At 53.0% G+C, this 19,493-nt stretch overlaps 1 protein-coding gene across 2 annotated transcripts in view; it reads right to left on the minus strand.

The window, feature by feature from the left end:
- Positions 1-4,169: 4,169 nt before the first annotated feature.
- CETP (cholesteryl ester transfer protein) overlaps positions 4,170-19,493 on the minus strand; it is a 20,236-nt gene continuing 4,912 nt past the window's right edge. Inside the window, exons 6-16 of one of the 2 annotated variants that reach the window (XM_008068038.1) lie at positions 18,321-18,390; positions 18,033-18,093; positions 15,875-15,966; positions 14,513-14,692; positions 13,548-13,598; positions 10,211-10,378; positions 5,916-5,983; positions 5,542-5,575; positions 4,989-5,061; positions 4,583-4,668; positions 4,170-4,415 (exon numbers count right to left, since the gene is read on the minus strand). In XM_008068038.1, the coding sequence (XP_008066229.1) occupies positions 4,341-4,415; positions 4,583-4,668; positions 4,989-5,061; positions 5,542-5,575; positions 5,916-5,983; positions 10,211-10,378; positions 13,548-13,598; positions 14,513-14,692; positions 15,875-15,966; positions 18,033-18,093; positions 18,321-18,390 (958 nt within the window). In that variant the 3' untranslated portion in view covers positions 4,170-4,340. The remainder of the gene's footprint in view (positions 4,416-4,582; positions 4,669-4,988; positions 5,062-5,541; positions 5,576-5,915; positions 5,984-10,210; positions 10,379-13,547; positions 13,599-14,512; positions 14,693-15,874; positions 15,967-18,032; positions 18,094-18,320; positions 18,391-19,493) is intronic. The other variant, XM_008068039.1, reaches the window with a different exon arrangement.

Here is a 19,493-nt window from a genome sequence, read left to right on the forward strand (position 1 = left end):
CGCGCGGCGGACCTCCCCGCGCGCGGCGGACCCGACCGGGGCGGTCCCCGAGACGGTCCCCGAGACGGTCCCCGGGACGGTCCCCGAGGCGCGGGGGCGCTCGCCCCTTTCGTGGATGCGAAACCGAGGCTGGCAGCGAAGTCGGGCTCACCTGCGGAGCGCAGGTGCGTGGGAGGACCCCGGCCCGAGCCCCCACCCCCGTACCTCTGTGGAAACTAGACAAGAGGGGAGGGTGGAGGTGCCGTTCAGGAGGGGGCGACTGAGAACCCGGGTCCTGACTCCTGCTGGGAGCTCCCCAAGCTCTCCAGGATGAGGAGGGAAGGTCGCAGCGACAGCAGCACTGGGTCTTCCTGAGCCCTCGACCCACTGACCCGGGGTCAATACAATCCGTACATCTATCGCTTCGAATCCTCCCAGTAACCCTAAGATACGCATGCAAGAGTCGCCGTCCTTTACAGGTGAGCCGCTGGGGCTCATAGAGGAGGGAAGGAACTCCCCAAATCACACAAGCATGCGGCAGAGAGGAGAGGGAGGTGGGTGGGAGGGAGGGAAGGAGGGGAAGAGGGAAGGGGTGGAGGGGCTAGAGAGGCAGTAAAAAGGCCAGGTGGCTCCTCCAGGTGGGAGTCAGGCGTGGGCCTCGAAGGCCGCTAGTTTCAGCACAACCTCCCCAGCTTTCTGCCCTGGCCCTGGGACAGGGAGCGCCCCACCTCCTGCAGGGGACACATTCATCCGTGGACAGCTCCACCTGCTGGGAGGGACGTCCACCCACCAGTGATATCCTGGCAGCAAAGCTGCTCTCTCCCGCCGACCACTTGTGCTCCCTGACCTCCCAGTGGGTGTGGGTGTGTGAGGGAACTGCAAGATAGTGGTCATGAGCACAATCATCCGTGTCAGACTTCCCAGGTTCAAGTCCCACCCTCCAACTTACTGGCTGCGTTATGTGGGCCAAATGCCTTTACTCCCGTGTAGAGTGGGCATGAGACCTAAAGGTGGCATTGATGCAGTCTGTGCCCAAAGCCCACAAGCTGCCCTCATAGTTTTGTCCCCTTCTGCAGGCACCGCATCCTTGTGAGGTTGGAACCTCCTGCCTCCTAGGACCAATTCAGCTGCCTGGAAGCTGCATGACAGCTCAGAGTGAGAGGGGCAGGGGTTTTGCAGTTAGTTGCTTGGGGGTGACTTCCGGTGTCCCCATTCCTAGCTATGTAACCTCAACAAATGCCCTGACCTCCCCCTGGCCTGTTTCCTCATCTGTCAAGTGGGCTATTCCCAGTCTCCTTAGGGCACCGTGGGACAATCGATTATGTCCCAAGATCAGGATTCTGCTCATGTTCACTGAGCACCTACCGTATGACTGGCTCTGCACATAGTCCCAGGAAAGACTGACCGGCTCCCCGTACAGGCTGGGGAGGGCACACAGACATATGGACGCTAACCACAATTCAGAGAGACAAATGCAGATCATTTTCAGATGATTTAATTCTGAGCAGACCCGGGAGTAGGGCAGGACAGAGATAATTAGTCCATTAGGCAGATGAAGAAGTTGAGGTCCAGATAGGTCAAGTGCACTGCTGAAGGTCATACAGCAATCCGGAGCAGAGCTGGGTCTTGAACCCAGTGCCCTTTTACCCTGGTGGTACCAGGCCTGCCAGAAAAGTTATCACGGAAGTGTTCTGGGAGAGCTACTTCCCCAAACCCTCCCTGCTCTCAGCCTGGTCTGCCCTCCATTAGCACCCACACCTTTGGCTGAAGGTGTGTAAGCCCCTCTGGTGTAAAGGAAATGGCCATCAGTCACTTCCATAAGTGTGAAGAAGCCAATCAGATTTTATTGGTTGGAGAGCAGAGGGAATCTTGAGTGTCTGGAATGGGGGGGAAATTCATGATGTGAGAGGAAGGGTTGACGGCAGAGAGAACACAGGAGGTGGGGAAAACTGAGTCGGGGGAACTGGAGGACAGAGCAAGCCCACATGAACCAGCCCCCCTGTGGGCCAAGTACCTCCCCTCCATGACATATGACTAGCTGGCACTCGTGGAGTGTTTAGGAGGTATCAGATGCTGTTCTAGGTGCTGTGTTTGCCCCTTCAAGTTCGTGACAACTCGCTATCTCCCTTTTACAAGCAAGGACACGGGAGACACAGAGAGGCCAGATAACACAGCTGGAGTGAGATGGCACAGCTAGTGGAGGGTGGGGAAAAGGAGGGGAACAGAAGGGTGCTGAGGTGTGAACCAGACAGGTTCATCCCAGAGTCCTTGCTCTCAGCCACCGTGGGACTCTCCTGGAGGCTAACCCAGTCTTTCCAGAACCCGCCATGGAACGGGTTTATTATTCTTGTCCCATTTAACAGATGAGGAAATAGAAGCACAGAGGGACCCAGGGTGGCAGAACTAGTATCTGGGGCAGTGGGGGCGGGGGGACTGGGATTTGAATCCAGGTCTGAAGGCTAGGCCTTCCCCCGACACTACCCCTTTGCCAAGGTCTGGTCCTACACACCCGGGCCCCATCCTGCCCAGGGTCAGAAGTCTGGTGACAGGATGTGCTTCTGCAGGGTCAGGCCTAGGGGAACCCTTGTTTTCTCCCTAGAGGAAGCAGCAGCTGCAGCCTCCTCCTGGGAACAGAGTTTGACTGGGCTGGGGCCAGGTCCCTCCCAACACACACACATACACAAGCCAGGAGGGCTGCCTGGTCTTTCAAGGCAGGCCTAGGTCACAGGGATGGAAGGGCCAGGACGGAGGGGAGGCGGCAGGTCAGTCTGATTTGGTAAGCTCTTGCCTTTTGGTATTTGGTATCTCTTTCTGCTAAATGCACTCATTTCATGGTAGTGACATGTAAGTGCCCTCCCAACTCAGACCTGGGGAGACACTCTTCAAGGACGGTGTAGGAAGCTGGGAGGACGCACCTACCCTCCTTTTCTAGAGCAGCAACGCGTGCCAGGGTCTTCTGGCCTGAGAGTACACGGGTAAGACCCCCAGTGACTTCTCCACCTGCCCTTTGTGATGTTCAGGGCTGCCGTGTTATCCTGATTTTGTCACTGTGGCATCAAGGGAAGGCCTTGGGCCTTCCCAGCCCCCTCGAAGGATCACTCTTGGGTGAGGTGTCCTAACTGGTGCCACCACCCTGAAGGCTAACGTCCCAAGGCCTGGAGCTCCCAGTAGGACTCTTTCTGCCAGGACCCATGGCGAGCTGCCCATCCCCTCCATGAGTGCTCCTGGTCAGCTTAGTGAGTGAGCCCCTAGTATCAGCCCCAGAGGAGGAAGAGAAACAGGTCTACTAAAGCACATGGAGGGGCCAGGGGATGTGCCCTCCCCTCAAATCTTCCCAAACCGTCAGTGGCACCTCACTGCCGAGCTCTGCCCCAGTCCCTGCCTCCTGGCCATCTCTCCTGGTTAGAATAAAGGATGCATGGGCCTCGCCTGCTAGTCCAGCCTCGTCTCTCACTCTCGGCTCTCTGTGGTACGCTGGCTCCCTTCACATTTCTTGAATCTGCCCTCATTCTTTCTACCGCAGGGACTTTGCACATGCCAGTATCTTGCTGTGCTTCCTTCCCCCATCCCACTCCGGCAAGGTGAGGGGAGGGATTTTCTCTACACACCTGGAGAAGACAGTGCCTGATCCCGCCAAGACACAGCTGGTTTCTATTGAAGCCTTAGGGTGGGAAGAAGATGCAATTCGAGCCTACTGTGGTGATCTAGAAATGTGTTTGTGTGAGGCTTCTCTTCTATACCAAAGTCTGTTTTGACTTTTTAGAGTCTCCGTCCGCCTCCACATCTACCAGAAACCAGACCCTGGAAGGGTCCCTCGTGCTCCCACCATCCTAGGGATCTGAAGCGTCCATCCCGCCCCACTTCTTGTCCAGCACAGGAGCTGCATGAGACAGAGTGACGTCTTGCGTAGGAAGCCAGTCAGACCGAGAGAATGGTGGGGTTAGGAGATGAGTTGGGAGGTACCCAGGGACCGACAGGGGAACCTGAGTCCCCCAGGAGAGAAGTTGGGATTTCTTCCTCCAGGCACTGGGGAGCTTGGAGGGTTTGGGAATGGCTACCTTGGAAGGGCTGAAGGAGGTGGGTTGGCAGGACTGTGCTTGTCAGATTTGGCCAGCAAGGGGCAGGGCTGGTGAGCTATGTCCCCCCTGCTCCTCATAACCCCAGGCAGAGAAGAAAGACCACCCAACTCCGGATTCAGCCTTTTAATGCCAAGAGGCTTTTAGCATGGGCAGGAGTTGGGGGTTCTGTCTCCATCTCCCTGTCCCCACCCTGACCCCCACCCGAGGGGGGAGAGGCCAGGTTCCGCTGTGAGCCTGGTGCGCGCCTTCTGGTTCAGCTCTGTCCCCCCTTCTCGGTGCTTTCTAGCTCAAGCCCTGGAGGAAATCCACTAGCAGGTGCTCAGGGAAGCCAAAGTCCATCTGCAGCATCAGGAAACCCTGGAAGAAGGCAGGAGGAGGGAGGCGCAGGCTGGGCAGACTCCCGGCCCCCAGGAGCCAGCTGGGGGAGCCCCTCTGCCTGTCTCCCTGACAGCCCCCAGCCACCCTGAGAAGGCTGCCAGGGCCTCCTTCCCAGGAGGCAAGCCGGTGGGGGGCTTCATACTCACATCCCGAGTGATAATCTCAGGGTTGATGATTTCGAAGAGATTCAGGCCTTTGCTGTTCATGAGGGCTGTAAATGCCACCTGGAGCCCTGGGGCAAGGAGGGAGCCCAGTCAGCCTTTCCTGGGTAGAGGAAGGCAGAGCCAGCCCAAGACTCGTGGCATCCTGGGCAGTGGGAGATGGTGGGGCCCTTTGGACCAACATTCCATGAACATTTATTTCGCTTTGAATTAGGAGAGAGGGCAAGTGCTTCTGGGGACGGGCTACAGCAGGGCTGACCTGGTGACAGGACTTGCCATTCTGCTGCCCTGCTCTGCCCCAGCCCCCACCCCCAGTGGTCACACAACCAACACTTGGAGCGCTGCCTGGGAAGGGCCTTCAAGGGGGAGCAAGAACCCAGCCCTCACTTACGAGACACGACCTCAGGGATGCCCACCGTGGTGACCATCGACCGCAGGAAACTCTGCACAGACTCGGAGCCACTCTGCCAATCAGAAGCCCACGGTGAGTGCTCCCTGGAGCACAGAAGTGCCACCCCCCAGGCAGAAGCCACACAGCTTCTGGGTCCATCCACATGCCCATCCAGGAGAAACACATCCCAACCCACCCTCTCTTCCTGCTCCCGATGGTGCGTCTCCTGGGGAGCCCTCCTGGGCCCTGGGGAGGACTCAGACTGTTAGCTCATTCCACAGAGGGGAGATCAAGGTTCAGGGAGGGGCTGCTTGGCTAGTGCTCTTCTGCCCCCACCCTAACCATAGCACCATGATGCCATTTCTGCAACACCAAGGCTCTCCCAACAGACACAACAGGGAGAGGGTCACGGGAGATACAGAACAGACCAGCTTTGGGTCTCATTTCTTTTGATCCCAATGCCTGATTTCCTTTTGGGTTTTCTGTCTGCTTTTTTGAAGGTGTGAGGTCCTACAGGGCTTATTTCTCTTAGTCCACCCAAGTCCACACCTACCTGAGGTGAGTTGGAAACAGTCCTTGGTGTCATTCTGAAATCAAACAAGACGAGACTGTGACCCTCTATTGGGCCCCTCCTGAAAAGCCCCCAGAAAAGGAAATCTAGGAATAACACTGAGCACTTCTGTCTCCTAACTTTGAGCTCTCTCTTGAGATTTGACAATCTGGCTGCTAGGCCTTTGCTCTGGCAGTATCTCCCTCCCACTAGGCCCTCTCCAACCTTGGTGCCTCTTCCTCTTAAATCAGATTCTACTTAGGTGGAGGTCTTATCTCCCAAATGCCCTGGGGTGAAGGAACCATATTTCTCCACCAAGACCCAATCCTGGGCCTGATTTGCTGAGCCAACTGCCCCTCCATCTCTGCAGCACGTACTGGAAATCCAAGAGGCTTAAGAAGAGCTTTTTCTCAGAATAGGAGGCCTGGATGGTAGTGGCGATATCCTGGGGAGAGAAACCAGATTCGCTATGAGCCAGGGGTCACCCCGAAACAGAGAGCAGCACTCCAAGTCCAGGGCCCCTGCCTCCCTACACCGAACAATTGGGGAGGCACGGGGTGCCTGGGGCCAGACCTAGCCACTGGTCTTCTGGAAACTGTGGGGAGTTCCCAACACCTGCGGCTTTGGGGTTAGGATCTGGGAAGTCACTTGAGCACTTCCTCTCCTGGCTTATGACTTATCCACATTCCCAGTGGCTTCCTCCAGGGTGGTGAGTAATGTGCATGAACCTGGAATCTCCCACACTGCTCACTTTCTCCACCTCCGAAACAAAGCTGCCATCAAAGCAAGATGAGGCTTGCTGTGCTGGTGGGTGGGAGGCTCTGCATTCTGCACCCTAGGGACAAAATGCTGGTGCTACTCCAGGTGTGGTCCCCTCACTGGTAGCATCAGCACCACGCAGGAGGGAACTTGTGGGAAATGCAAATTCTCAGGCCCCACCCCAGACCTACCAAACCAGGAACTCTGGGGGTGGATCCTGGAATCTGTGCTTTAAAATGCTTGACATTAGGTAATGTTCAAATAGCCTCTTGATTTGGAGTTATAAATTGTATAAATACCCTTTCTCACCACCTATATGTATTTCAAGACTGGGCATAGTTAGCAGTTATATAGTATTTTGCTTGGCTAGTTAGTTAGTTATTGTCTATCTCTGGCTATTAGACTAGAAGTTTGGGAAATCAGAAATCATATGAGCCTGGCCCAGAGTGTATCAACTGTATCAACAGATACAGTTGACAATGAATGTGTTGGAGGCACAGAAGCTATTGGCTCTGGTAGGAATGTGATGTGTGATCTTGAACAAGTGTCCTGTTGGTTCTAGACCTCGTGAACTCCCTCTGCACAGGGAAGGGGTGGCCGGGAGCTGATGCTAGAGGGCGACTCCCCCTCTCTGTCACTTTAGCCAGGGCTCAATGTGAAGCCTCCCCAGTCCCAGGGTCCTATGCCAGAACCAGCTGTGTCATCTCCTTTCCCCAGCCCCAGGGCTTCTGTGGTTCCTACTTCCTCCTTCTGGTCTTTAAGCCTCAGTGAGGTGGTTGCAATGTACCTCCTGGCCTGACCAGCAATTCCTCCACCCCAAAACAAGCCCTGTCCCTACCACACCAGCAGTCCCCTCCTCGGGACCTACTTATATTTCCCAGGAACTCTCCCTGCCCGTTGAGATCCAGCCACAACTCCCATCATCGGGAAGCACTCTCTTCAACCCCAGTTCAGACGTCTGGTTTGAACACCGATTTCCCCAAAAAAGTTTATGTTCACAGCCAGACTCCCAAGCAAGAAGGAGGTTTCCAGGAGCCAGAAACAAGTGGGGACTCCTAGGAAGGTCGGGGGAGGGGAAATGAAACAATCTGGGAAGGGTGGGAGGCCTAACAGGGGTTTGTAACGTTCTCCCAGGACGATCTGTGCGCTCCCTTGTAAAATCTAGTTTTAGTGAGAACCCTGCTAAGTCAGATTGGCAAGAAAACCCCACCCTCAATATCTGACATCTGATCATGGTCCTTGTGTTCCCCAGCCCCACGTGATGTCTGAGTACCCTGCCCTGTCTTCAGCTGGAACCTTGTTAGGTCGGTTTCGCCTTCTCACCCCTGATGCCTCCTCTCGGTCACTTTCTACCCCTGACTCCTATCCTGCTCCTGGGCTATAGATTCTTACTTGCCCAAGCTGTGTTGGGGATTGAACCCAATCTCCCCCCCAGCCCCAACCCCGTCCACTGCAAGACTCCACTGCAGTGGTCCCTACCCCATCACAGTGTCCTGAATAAAGTCCTCCTTACCATACTTCAGCGAGTGTCATGGAACAGTTTTTTCTTTAACAAGTACTCTGAACTTTTCAGGTTTTTTTTTTTTTGAGTTGAAGTCTTATTCTGCCTCTCAGCCTGGAGTGCAGAGGCACATTCCTGACCACTGCAGCCTCGCCCTGCTGGGTTTCAGCGATCCTTCAGCCTCAGCCTTCCAAGTAGCTAGAACTACAGGTGTGCACTACCACGCCCAGCTAATTTTTGATTTATTGTAGAGACGAGGTCTTGCTAAGTTGCCCGGGTGGGTCTTGAACCCGAGGGTTCAGGCAATCCACTCACTTCAGCCTCCCAAAGTGCTGGGATTACAGGCTGAGCCACTGAGCCTGGCCTCAGATTCTTAAATAACTAGAATTAAGTAAATATAGTAATATAAAATATTAAAGATTTTTTTTTTTGAGTGGGGTCTCTGTCGCCCTGGCTGCAGTGGCACGACCATGGCTCACTGCAGCCTCAGCCTCCTGGGCTCAGGCAGTCCCTCCACCTCAACCTCCTGAGTAGTTGAGACTACAGGCGCTCACCACCACAGCCAGTTAATTTTTTGATTTTTTTTTTTCCTAGAAATATGGTTTCGTCAAGTTGCCTAGGCTGGTCTCAAACTCCTGGGCTCAAGCAAGCCTCTCACCTCCGCCTCCCAAAGTGCTGGGATTACAGGTGTGAGCCACCACACCTGGCTAAAAGGTAAAGAGTTTTTTAAATTTTTTGAGTTGGAGTCTCACTCTGTCGCCCAGACTGGAGTGCAGCGGCCACTCCCGGCCACCGCAGCCTCGACCCGCTGCGCTCCGGCGATCCTTCCACCTCAGCCTTCCGAGTAGCTGGAATTACAGGCATGTGCTACCATGCCCGGCTGATTTTCTGATTTAGTGTAGAGATGAGGTCTCGACGAGTTGCCCAGGCGGGTCTCGAACCCGCGGGCTCAGGCCATCTGCTCACCTCAGCCCCCAAAAGGCGCAGGATTACAGGCTGAGCCACCCAGCCCGGCTAGAGATTTTTTTTTTTTTTTTAAGGCTAAATACTTGCTTAGTTCTGGGACAAAGCAAAAAAAAAAAAAAGGCTAAATACAAGGTATCATTCTGGATTGGATCTTGGAACAGAAAAAGGATGTCAGTGGAAAAACTGAGGAGATCCAGGTAAGTCTGGGGTTTGGTTAGCGGTAGCATACCAACGCGAATCTCTCAGCTGTGACGAATGGAGTCTAGTTGTGTGAGATCAACAGGGAACAACAGGGAAAATGGCGAGGGATCCATGGGAACGCTCCGTACTAGCTTTGCAACTTTTAGTCTATCTAAAATTATTCCAAAATCCAAAGTTTCTAAGGAAGAATAAAACACCAGAAGAAAAAAATGCACCCCAGTGTCCACATGGGGGAGCCTCTGGGCAAGAGGATTATGGGTGGCTGCAGTTTTTGTCTTCATCCTTTTCTGTTTTCCTCGGTATGCTTGCATTACTCTTGTCTTTTGTTTTTAGTTTATTAAGAAATATTGAAAATATACAAAAGAGCATTGGGAAGAATATTGACTCTTAATTCCAAAATCAAGCAAGCTCTGAAAACTGCACGATTTTTCATGTATGTTGGCAAAACTTAACCATTGAGTAGGAAGCTATTTATAACATTTATTTATTTATGTATTTTTGAGTCGGGATCTCACTCTGTCTCCTAGGCTAGGGTGCAGTGGCACGATCACTCACGGCTCACTGCAGCCTTACCCTCCTGGGCCCAGGTGACCCTTTGCCTCAGCCTCCCAAGTAGCTGGGACTACAGGTGCATATCACAACGCCCAGCTTTTTTATTTTTTGTAGAGACAAGGTCTTGCTTTGTTGCCTAGGCTGGTTTGAACTCCTGGCCTCAAGCAATCCTCCCGTCTTGGCCTCCCAAAGTGTTGGGATTACAGACATGAGCCGCTGTGCCTGGCTTATTTATAATATTTATCTTGCTTCATATGAATATTCACATGGGGAGAAATGCCCACGTGTTTGATTACAGAGTGGCACCCCAGACTCTGTGGGGGGTATTTTGCAACATAACCAGTGTACCCACACACATGACACTACCTTTCCAAAATCCACAACATTCTGAATTTGGAAATCCATGTGGCACTAATAGCTGAGGACAGAGGGTTGAGGACCTATGTGACAAACACCCATATCCCACTACTCAGCTCAGGAAAGAAAATAATCACCAAGACTGCAGAGACCCCACGCGAACCCCTCATAATGTTCACTGTATGATTTTGATTATTGGAAGTCACATGCAAGAAACAACCAATCCCTACAGAGGTGATAAAAACCTGGAGGTTTCAGAGGTCCCCAGGCACCTGCCCCTGATGGCCCAGCCATGGGCCAGATCTCCCACTCCCTGCCACCCCTGCACCCCCTCACCTCTTCAAAGGTGTAAGCCACGAAATGCTGCCTGCCTGGGCGTGGGAAGAGGAATTTCACCATCACGGAAGAACTGACCACGACGCCCTTGTCTTGACAGGAAATCTTGGGTATCTTGAGGCAGTGAACGGTTACCTGGGCCTGGCTCAGGGGGAAGCCGCCAACAAGCTGTGAAAGACAGGGGTCCCATGACCAGGATGGGGGCTCATCTGGACAGGTGTCCCACAGCTGGAATGGGGGCCAATCTGGACAGGGGTCCCACGTCTGGGACAGGGGCCCATCAGAACAGCGGCAGCCACTGTCCTCACAGACAGGAGGGACGAAGCTGACTTGGGGTCCCCCGGGCTGGGGATAAAGGAAGCGGTCTGGGGTGGTAGTGACTCAGGCCCCAGGCAGAGCTCCAAAGGCCTGAGCCCTAGTTTCTACCCCACTTGGCACTTGACTTGGCAAATGAAGATTCTTGTCCTCTCTGACCCTCAGTCTTCTTGTCTGTGTGCTCAGAAAGTCATTCCTTGACCTGCTGCCTCTCAGGGTGCGTAAGGACATCTTCACTTAGCCTCTGTACCCCACCTTCTTCAACTGTGTGATGGAATAATAATAGTTCCAATCTCATAGGGTTGTTTTGAGGATTAAATGAGGTAATCCATGCAAAGAGCATAGAATAGTCCCTGTGCGTGGTGACCCTCCTAGAGGTGTTGCTGATGCTTATATTTAACAATATTCAGGGTGTACTGACCATGTTTCAGTCATAGGTGAAGGAGGTGGGGATACAGCAGAGAGCTAAGTTGGGCTTCCACCCTCAGGAAGCCCAACATTTCCCAGATAATCCTAGAACTCAACGTGAATTGCAACTGAGAATTACTCTGAAGGAGAGATAAGCCAGGCTGTGGTACAAGAGCCTTCGAGGCGGGATCTGACCTGGTCAGGAGGGTGGGAGAGGCCTTCCCTGAGGGTGAGGAGGAATCCAACAGGAAAGGGGAAGGCAATTCTTCTGGCAGAGGGAGCAGTGTGGACAGGAGCCCTGTGGAAGAAGCATGGCCAACACAAGGAGAGAGCAGGCAGCTGGAGACTGGGAATGTGGCCTGAGGACCTCTGATTTGTAGCCCGTGGGCCTGGGCTCAAAGACCCTCCCCAGAAAACCTCCAAACCAATGGACATGCCACAAAAAAAGGTGTCACTTCATAGATAGCTGAGCCCAAAAGGAAGAAAGGGACAATCCCAAGTACTAGAGACAAAGGGGGAACTGAAAACTGAAACTGTGAGCAACATGGCCCAGAAAGACAAGGAGCTGGACACGGGTTCCAATCATGCTGGCCTAAGGAGACAAGGGAGTGAGACATGGAGGTGGAAATCAGACATTTCCCCTCAGTGGGAAAAAGTCAAAAATACTTAATGCACCAAAAGACCCACAGGAGCCGTGGATGGGGATTGAAGGTAAGTACACAATAAAAACCTAAGCCACACACATGCAGGCTTGAAGTGTGTATTTATAGTGCCAGCATGGCGCAGGGCTTGCTAAGCTAAGGAACTAACATACAAACACACACAGGCTAATAAATGATGTAACCTCTGGGGTCCCTGGCAGAAATAAATGCAAAACTATTTTCTTAGGGAATGCAGATAATCCAGGGAGCAGAGTATGTCCACAGGAAAACCAAATTGCCCTAAAGATGAGCCTACAAGTAGACAAAAGTGATAGACTACACAAGGAAACCATGCACCGTGAGAGAGAGCCAGCAAACACAACAATAAAGGGAGAATTTGATGTCACACAACAAGCCAGAAGAAACTACAAAGTAACTATTATTTAAAAATCGGTAAATAAGTATAAGCATATTGAAATGACCCAAGACTCCATATAAATTAGATTTAAAATTTCTAGCTATAAAAATTATTGATATTAAAATGAAAAACTCTGGATGAGTAAACAGATAAGACACAGCTGTAAAAAAAATTAATGAATTGAAAGAGATATTTGAGGAAACTATCCATAATTTATCATAGAGATGTAAAAGAAATGGAAAGATGGGAAGGCCCAACATACATCTCATGGAAATGCAAGGAGGTAATAGAGAAAATAGGGGTGAGACTAATATCGAAGAGATAGTGACCAAGAAATTTCCAGAGCTGATGAAAGACATCAACTCTTAAACAGAACAGTTGAGCTAGGTCTAGATTGAGATGCAGATGGAGCCAGAAAATGCAGGACCCTGGAGGCCACATCAGAGAATTTTGCTTATTGATGACTCTTAACCTTTATTCCTGATGAGTTCTAAACAGGCAGGTAAATGGTCAGTCTTGCTTCTTGACTAGATTGTTCTGGCTGCTGTGGGAACAAATTGTAGAAGGGTGTTGGGATACAGGGAGACCCACTAGGAGCTGTAGATGGGTCCCTACTAGAGGTAATGGCAGCTTGGCCTGGGGAGGAGATGGCGACAGACATTAGTCGGCATGGGGGAAGAGGGAGTCGGTCAAGGACATGTCTAAGATTCTGAGTTGCATCCTTGCAAGGAGAATGAGACACTCGCAGAGCTGGGTAAGTCTGAGTTCAGAAGAGAAGAGGGACAGTCCTCTCATAGAAGGGGAGAAGGACCCCAGGAGTGTGCAGGTATGGGTGAGTGGGCAGGACTGGGAGCCAGGAGAGGATGGAGAAGTTCTGCTGGTGGCACGACCCACCTATCAAGGACAAGACTGCTTGTGGAGAGGGAGGTGAGAGACAGACAGAAGGGGCAGCTGGAGACGTGAGGACTGCAGTGAAGGATAGAGAAGTCATCACAGGGGGTAGGGGAATGAGTTGACCAGAAAGCGGTGGGGAGGGAGGCTTACTCAGAAAGGTCAAGGGTCCATTCGAGGGAGGTGATTATGGGTTCTTAGTGGAACCTTGTGTGGAGGGATGGAATTATGAGTATCACTGCCTGCGGCTGGGCTAGAATCAGGAGGGGTCAGTCCTCACATCCTATGGTTGGGGCCCTCTGAGCCTGGGGTTGACCCTGAGGTTCCAGTCTCCCAGGTCCTGTGGTCACTGGATGACAGAGGAGAACAATGGAGCATAGTCTTGGGGGCAACATGGCTGGGTTCAAACCCAGTCCTGCCATTTATTAAGTTTCCCTGTGTGTAAAATGGGGGTCATAAAAGTGCCTCACACATAGGGTGGTTGAGAGCACTGTTAAGGAATATAATGCACAAAGCGTTTCACTCCTTGTCAGACTCCTGGAAAGACCTTCATGTTAGCTGTTCATGAATTGCTGGCATTGCTGTTGCTATTGGCTGCATGGGGATTCCTAAAGCCAGAGCAGGACTGGGGTGCATGGGATAGACCCCAAACAGGGGCTGTTACCTCCTGGAGGATTTCCTGCTTGGTGTTGAAACCCTGGGTCTCCAGCACCTCCTGAGAAGAGACGGAGAAGGGGTAGGTGAGAAGGTTAATCCTCAGGAAGAAACTTTGCAGGGACCGAGTGTAGTGTCAGGGACTGGGCCCCTCCCTAAACCCAACTCCCAAGCTCCCAGACAAGATGACATGCTCTGGGCAAGGTGTGGTGCAAGGAATCCCTGTTGTGGCTGGAAACCTAGTTTCTGCTCCCTGCTTTGCCACACACAGGCTCCATGATCTTGGGCAAGTCTTTCCTCCTTGATAGGCCTCCGTTTCCACTAGTTCAATGACAGGCATGGACTGGACACCACTTAAGAATTTCTAGTATAGCATAAAGTAAAGCACGCAGGTCTTGGGGTTACCTCTTACAAGCCCTATGATCTTACAAGCCCACAAGATCTTGGCTCACTGCAGCCTTGACCTTCTGGGCTCAGGCGATCTTTCCTCCTCAGCTTCCCAAATAGTTGGGTCTACAGTGTACCACCATGGCTAGCTAATTTTTTATTTTTTGTAGGGATGAGGTCTCACTATGTTGCCTAGGATGGTCTTGAACTCCTGGCCTCAAGCAATCCTCTTGCCTCAGCCTCCCAAAGTGCTGGGATTACCCAGGCCTGAGCCACTACACCTGGCCAGCACAGATATTAATTTCAGCTTACATTTATTGCAAAGTTACTATGTGCCAAGCTAAATCTCCACCTGTCTGTCTGTTCATCTGTCTATCCATCCATCCATCCATCCATCCATCCATCCATCTGGCGTCTAACATGTAGTAGGCCCTGATAAATGCTGAACTTCAGTATTGCTGCTCTAGCTTAGATGTCCATGGCTCCTTTGCCTGCCACCCAGCGTTTTCTTCTTCCTTCCTACACACACCTACTCACTTAGCACATGCACTCATGGATTCTCCAGCAGCCCAACCCCACTCCACTTACCTTGAACTCATCTCCTGTCAGACTGAGCATGAGGCGGCTGTCCTGGAAAGCAGCCCTGGCCAGGGAGTCAAGGACTTGCTCGGAGAACCAGAAGTACAGCATGCGGGTGTCCCCCAGCAGTGTGGGCGAGAAGGTGGGCAGGGAGAAGTCCTCTGAGACATTCTTATAGATGAAATAACCCTGGAGGAAGCCAGAACATTGGTTGGACCCCTGCTGGGCTCAGGAGCCAGGTTCAGGGAGACCCAGAGGAGCCTTGGAAAGCATCCGGCCCAGACTACAGATGAGGAAACTGAGGAAGAGCTGTGCCCAGTTTCATTTATTCAACAGAAACTTCTCGAGTGCCTACTATGTCCCAACCACAATATACCAGCCAGTCAGAAGTGGTTCCTCCCCTCACAGTTTACATCCCAGTAGTGACAGCGGCCAGGGCAGCTGGTGAACCCCCTTGCTACCCGCTCTGGACAACCATCAGCCCTGCACCTTCTGAGGGTAGACAATTGATTGCTCATCAGCCCCTGAAGGCTGAAATCAGGAAGGCAAACCATTGCCCAGTTCCCTGTCCCTCCAATGTCATCCAGCCCAAGGGTTGTGAACGGGCTTCAGGGGTGTCCATGAACCTCAGAAATGACCCTTTTTTTTCTGGGGAGAGGCTCCATCACAGAGATGACTGGCTGTTCCCTAAATCCATTCTCCCTGTCTTTCTCAGAGTTCTGTACCACCCAGTTTCTGGTTGGGCCCATAGCTGCCTGGAATACACTTCTCAGCTTCCCTTGTAGCTATAGGTGACCGTGTGGCCAAGTTCGGGCCATTGGGATCGACCAGAGTACTTGTGGTGGGTAAGTCAGCCATCCGGGACCACACAGAGGAGGGCCACACTGGGGGATGGCTGAGAACACAGTGCCTAACACCGTGGAGCACCAAGACCACCCAGGCTGCAGACACTTGGACCAGCACGCGAGGGAAAAAAAGTCTATCTTGGTTGAAGCCGTTGTTATTTGGAGTTTCTTCATTACAGCGGCAGAACCAATATCCCAAGTAAAGAAGGCTACAAAGCTTTTCGTCAGATCCCCCAAACCAGTGCTATAGAGGATGACAGAAACCAAACATGCTGTCTAGAGGGAGCCAGTGCTTTGCGGGGAACCCTGGAGTGGGGATCCCTGGCACCTGCCAAGAGGGCTGGGATGCATACTACTGTGGGCCACCCCATGCCCACCTCTTGCACCAGGAAAGGCTCTTCGGAGGCTGGGCCACAGGACTCTTGGCCACCGTGGGGCTGAAGCGGGGGCCAGGTGGCCGGAGCACAGGCGAGGGCCTAGCACCCAGAGAAGCCGAACCCCTGCCTCACCCTCCCACCCCTCCCACCTTGTGATGGGACTCCAAGTAGGTGGCTGTGATGACGGGTGATCCTGTCAAGGAAATGTCTACCCCGATGTCTCCGTCCGAGAGGATGTTGGCTGCAGGGGCAGGAGGGAAGATGAAGGTGGAGCTTCAGGGTGGGGAGCTGCCCTGACTCACCAGCTCCCCTGCCCCCTCACAGTCGCCGCAGCCTCCAGCCCCCGTGCTCTCATCTGTAAAATGGGTCCTGGGGCACGGAGCGGGGAGCTCGTTTTCATTCTCTCTTTTCTCGACTTCCGTCTGTCTGGGTGGCTCTACCACACTGGTGTCCTTCTAGAAGACTGGTTCAGAGTGTGAGGCTTGGGGTTAGAGGTTGGGGCTGAAATCCAGCTCTGCCCTGTGCTGCTGGGTGACAGGGCAGGGACCTGACCTCCCAAGCAACCATGTCCTCATCTCCAGTAGGGTCATTTGTTTAAAGTGGGCGCGTGCCCACCAGCATGAGAGTCTAATTATTTTTCCTCCTAATCTTCTTCCGAGAGAAGCATGGAGTCCTCCTGGACTTCACCAGTCTGTCGCCCAGAACAGGGGTCAGCAGACTTTTCCTATAAAGGCCCAGATGGTGAGTGTTTTAGGCTTTGTGGGGGACGCAGTCTCTGTTGCAAATAGCCTACTCTGCTGTTGTAGCTGGAAAGCAACTGCAGGCAACAGGTACACGAGTGGGCAGGGCTCTGTTCCAATAAGGTTTTACCTCAAAAGCAGGCACGAGTCCGGCCTGCTGGCCTCAGTTTCTAGCCCCTGATGCAGAACCAGTGAGCAGGATGGGACACAGGTGGGCGTGCAGGCCTTGCTCCTGGCTTCCTCCCTCAAGTCTGAGCCAACAGCATGGCTTCAGTGAAACCCCCTGACTGCCCAGCCCCTTCTAAATTCTTGTGGCTGCTTGGACCAGTCCAGAGAGGCCTTCCTTGACCACCCCTCCTGTTAGCTTTACCCAAACTCCCACCGATGGCATGGCTACCAGCATGGGATCCCCAGAGAGGCACGCAAGGTTTCCGTTCCAGGTTCATGTGGCAACAGGAGTGGAGAGAAGGGGAGGGGTTTGCTACCAAGGAAGACAGGGCTGTGTTCAGCCCCTCCAGCAGGAGTCTGGGATGCCTGCCCTGGGCCTGGTGCTGCCTTGGCCTCCCGACACCCCACAGCAGCCCAGGGGGTCTCCTTACCTGGGGCTTCACTGGTCTCTCATCGCCCTGTTCACGAGCACCTACTGTGTGCCAGAGGATGAGGAGCCAGGTATGCCCCTCAGCCTGGCCACCTCAGCCTCCACAGGCCAAGGAGCACAGCTGCTGGGAACAGGGGCTTGGGAGGCGTTAGAGGGCCCAGGTTCAAATTCTGCTTCCACTTCCTAGCTGGGGGTGAGGGGGCTCTCATCTCCATACATTTCTGTTTCCTCATCAGTAAAATGAGGGTTAGTGGTACCTGCCTCACTGGGTCACTATCAGGATTCCATAGCTAATGTAAGTAAGCTATTTGGTAGGTAGTAGGTTCTTCAAACAATGGCTGTTACTATTATTATTTCTGGGACAGGACAGTACTTCCCAGTTCTCACACTACCTTCTCCTCGTATCTTGGCTTCCTCCCAACGACCCAGGGATGTCCCCATTGGACAGACAAAAAGAGTTCTGAGTGGTTCTTTCTCTACTGCACAGCCTTGCAGGGGAGGGCAGAGATGCTGAAAGGGTGGGGGAGCTCTTGGTCTCCATATTGCTTTCTCCTCCTATCTCATTCAGAGTTTCCCACTGCGTGAAATGTAGTTGACCCTGTGCTTGGTGCTGGGTGTGAGGTTGCTACTGCTATAATCATAATGGCTGACAATGAGCCAGGTGCAGTCTTAAGCATTTTACAATACTTTCCCCCCCTCAATCCTACAGTCACCAGGGGGTAGGTGGTATCCAGGCCCATTTTAACAAGAGGAAACTGAGGTTCAGAGAGTTTAAGCAACTTGCCCAAGATCACACTGCTCATGAGGCTGCAGCCCAGAGGAGAAGTGACGTGCCAAAGCCTGCCCATAGCTAATTAGCAAGTGTCAGAGCCAGAGGGGGCATGAGGCCCAGGCAGGGGGTGGTGGTGCCCCAAGGTCACTCAGCTGTGGCAGGTGGCTTTCTGGGCATGCAGATGGAAATGCACTCACCAGCCTTGGTCTGGACAAAGTCGGCCATGATGTTGGAGATGAGGTTGATCTCTTTGCAGATCTGGGGGACGGGGCAGGAGGCTCATCAGCAGGAAAGGAGGCCAGAGGAGGCGTGGGGCCTCCCTCCAGCTAGTGGGCGCGGCGGGGGGGGGGCAGCACCGGGAACTGGCACAGGGGACTGGCCACGTTGGAGAGACGGCCCGGGGCACTTCCTCAGGAAAGGGCAGGGAGGGGAAGCATCCAACCTCCGGGCATGACCCTGGGCCGCAGGAGGATGGCTTTACTCACCTGTCCCTTCAGGACCAGCTTCAGCGTGAAGGAGATGAAGTCTGTGAACAGCTGCTGGATCCACCCAGGCCTGAGGGGAGCAAACACCACCGCGAGTCTCGGAATCATAATGTGGCTCAGGAGGTAGGAACTATTACGCCCATTTCACAACTGAGAACACTGAGCCTCAGAGAGAGCCTCAGATCGGAGTGTGGACCATGGCACTATCCCAGAATTTCCAGGGAGGGCCCGGTTCCTTTGACACTCACGCCTGTCACTCACGGACATGCCTGGAGTCCAGATTCACACACGTGTCCATCTGCTCCAGGGCAGAGAGAGGCCTGAACCGAGGGTTTCTCCTCAGACCCCACCCCCCAGCTTCCTCCTGCTTTCCAGGTGCACTATTGGTTGTGTGACGTGAGGCTCTCTGACCCTCAGTCTTCTCCTCTGTTCAACGGGGCTATTCACAGCTCCTCGACACATAGGGTTGGCCATGACAGAGAGCCCCACCTGGGAAGCAGGAGAGTAGAGAACCAAGGAGCTCAGGTTCTGACATCAGAGCATGCTGGGTTGAAGACCCACTCCCAACAGCAGTGTGACCTGAATGACTTAGTGTGCCTAGCGTTTCAGCTGTGAGTTCGTGTGGCACTTGGGATGCAGAATACACTCAGTAGGTACAAGTTTTTCTCCTCTTCCTAACCGCTCCATGCCTCAGTTTACCCATATGTAAAAATGGATAATAACAGAATCTGTCTCCTGGGGTTGGGTTTTGAAGGTGAAATCAACTGATCCATGCGAAAGGACTTGGAATAGTGCTTGGCCCCTTGCAAGCTCTCAGTAGCTGTTGTTGCTATTATTATTTCCAGCTTGGAGGGTGTTATCCATGGGGAGGGGTAGGAAGTGGCCCAGCTGAAAGTGGTGTTGCCCTCAGGCCTGCCCTGCATGGGCGGGCCCTGGAAGGGCCATGGGCATGTGGCAGGATGCGGCAAACGCTCAAATATATTTCTCGTATGATTGAGTGAATAAACACAAAAACATGTAGCTGGTTCGGGACCAGCAGTTGGCCTCATGACAATCACCTGGGGCAGGAAAGGAGTTGATAACAGTTAAAGATATTTCCTTTTAAAAGGCAAGTTACAACTTTAAAGACCCGCCAGGCGCTGGGCAGGTTTTTTTTTTTTTTTGAGTTGGGGC

Source organism: Carlito syrichta, unplaced genomic scaffold (assembly GCF_000164805.1).
Source record: "Carlito syrichta isolate Samal-C Ts95f unplaced genomic scaffold, Tarsius_syrichta-2.0.1 Scaffold309854, whole genome shotgun sequence".
Classification (NCBI taxonomy): Eukaryota; Metazoa; Chordata; class Mammalia; order Primates; family Tarsiidae; genus Carlito; species Carlito syrichta.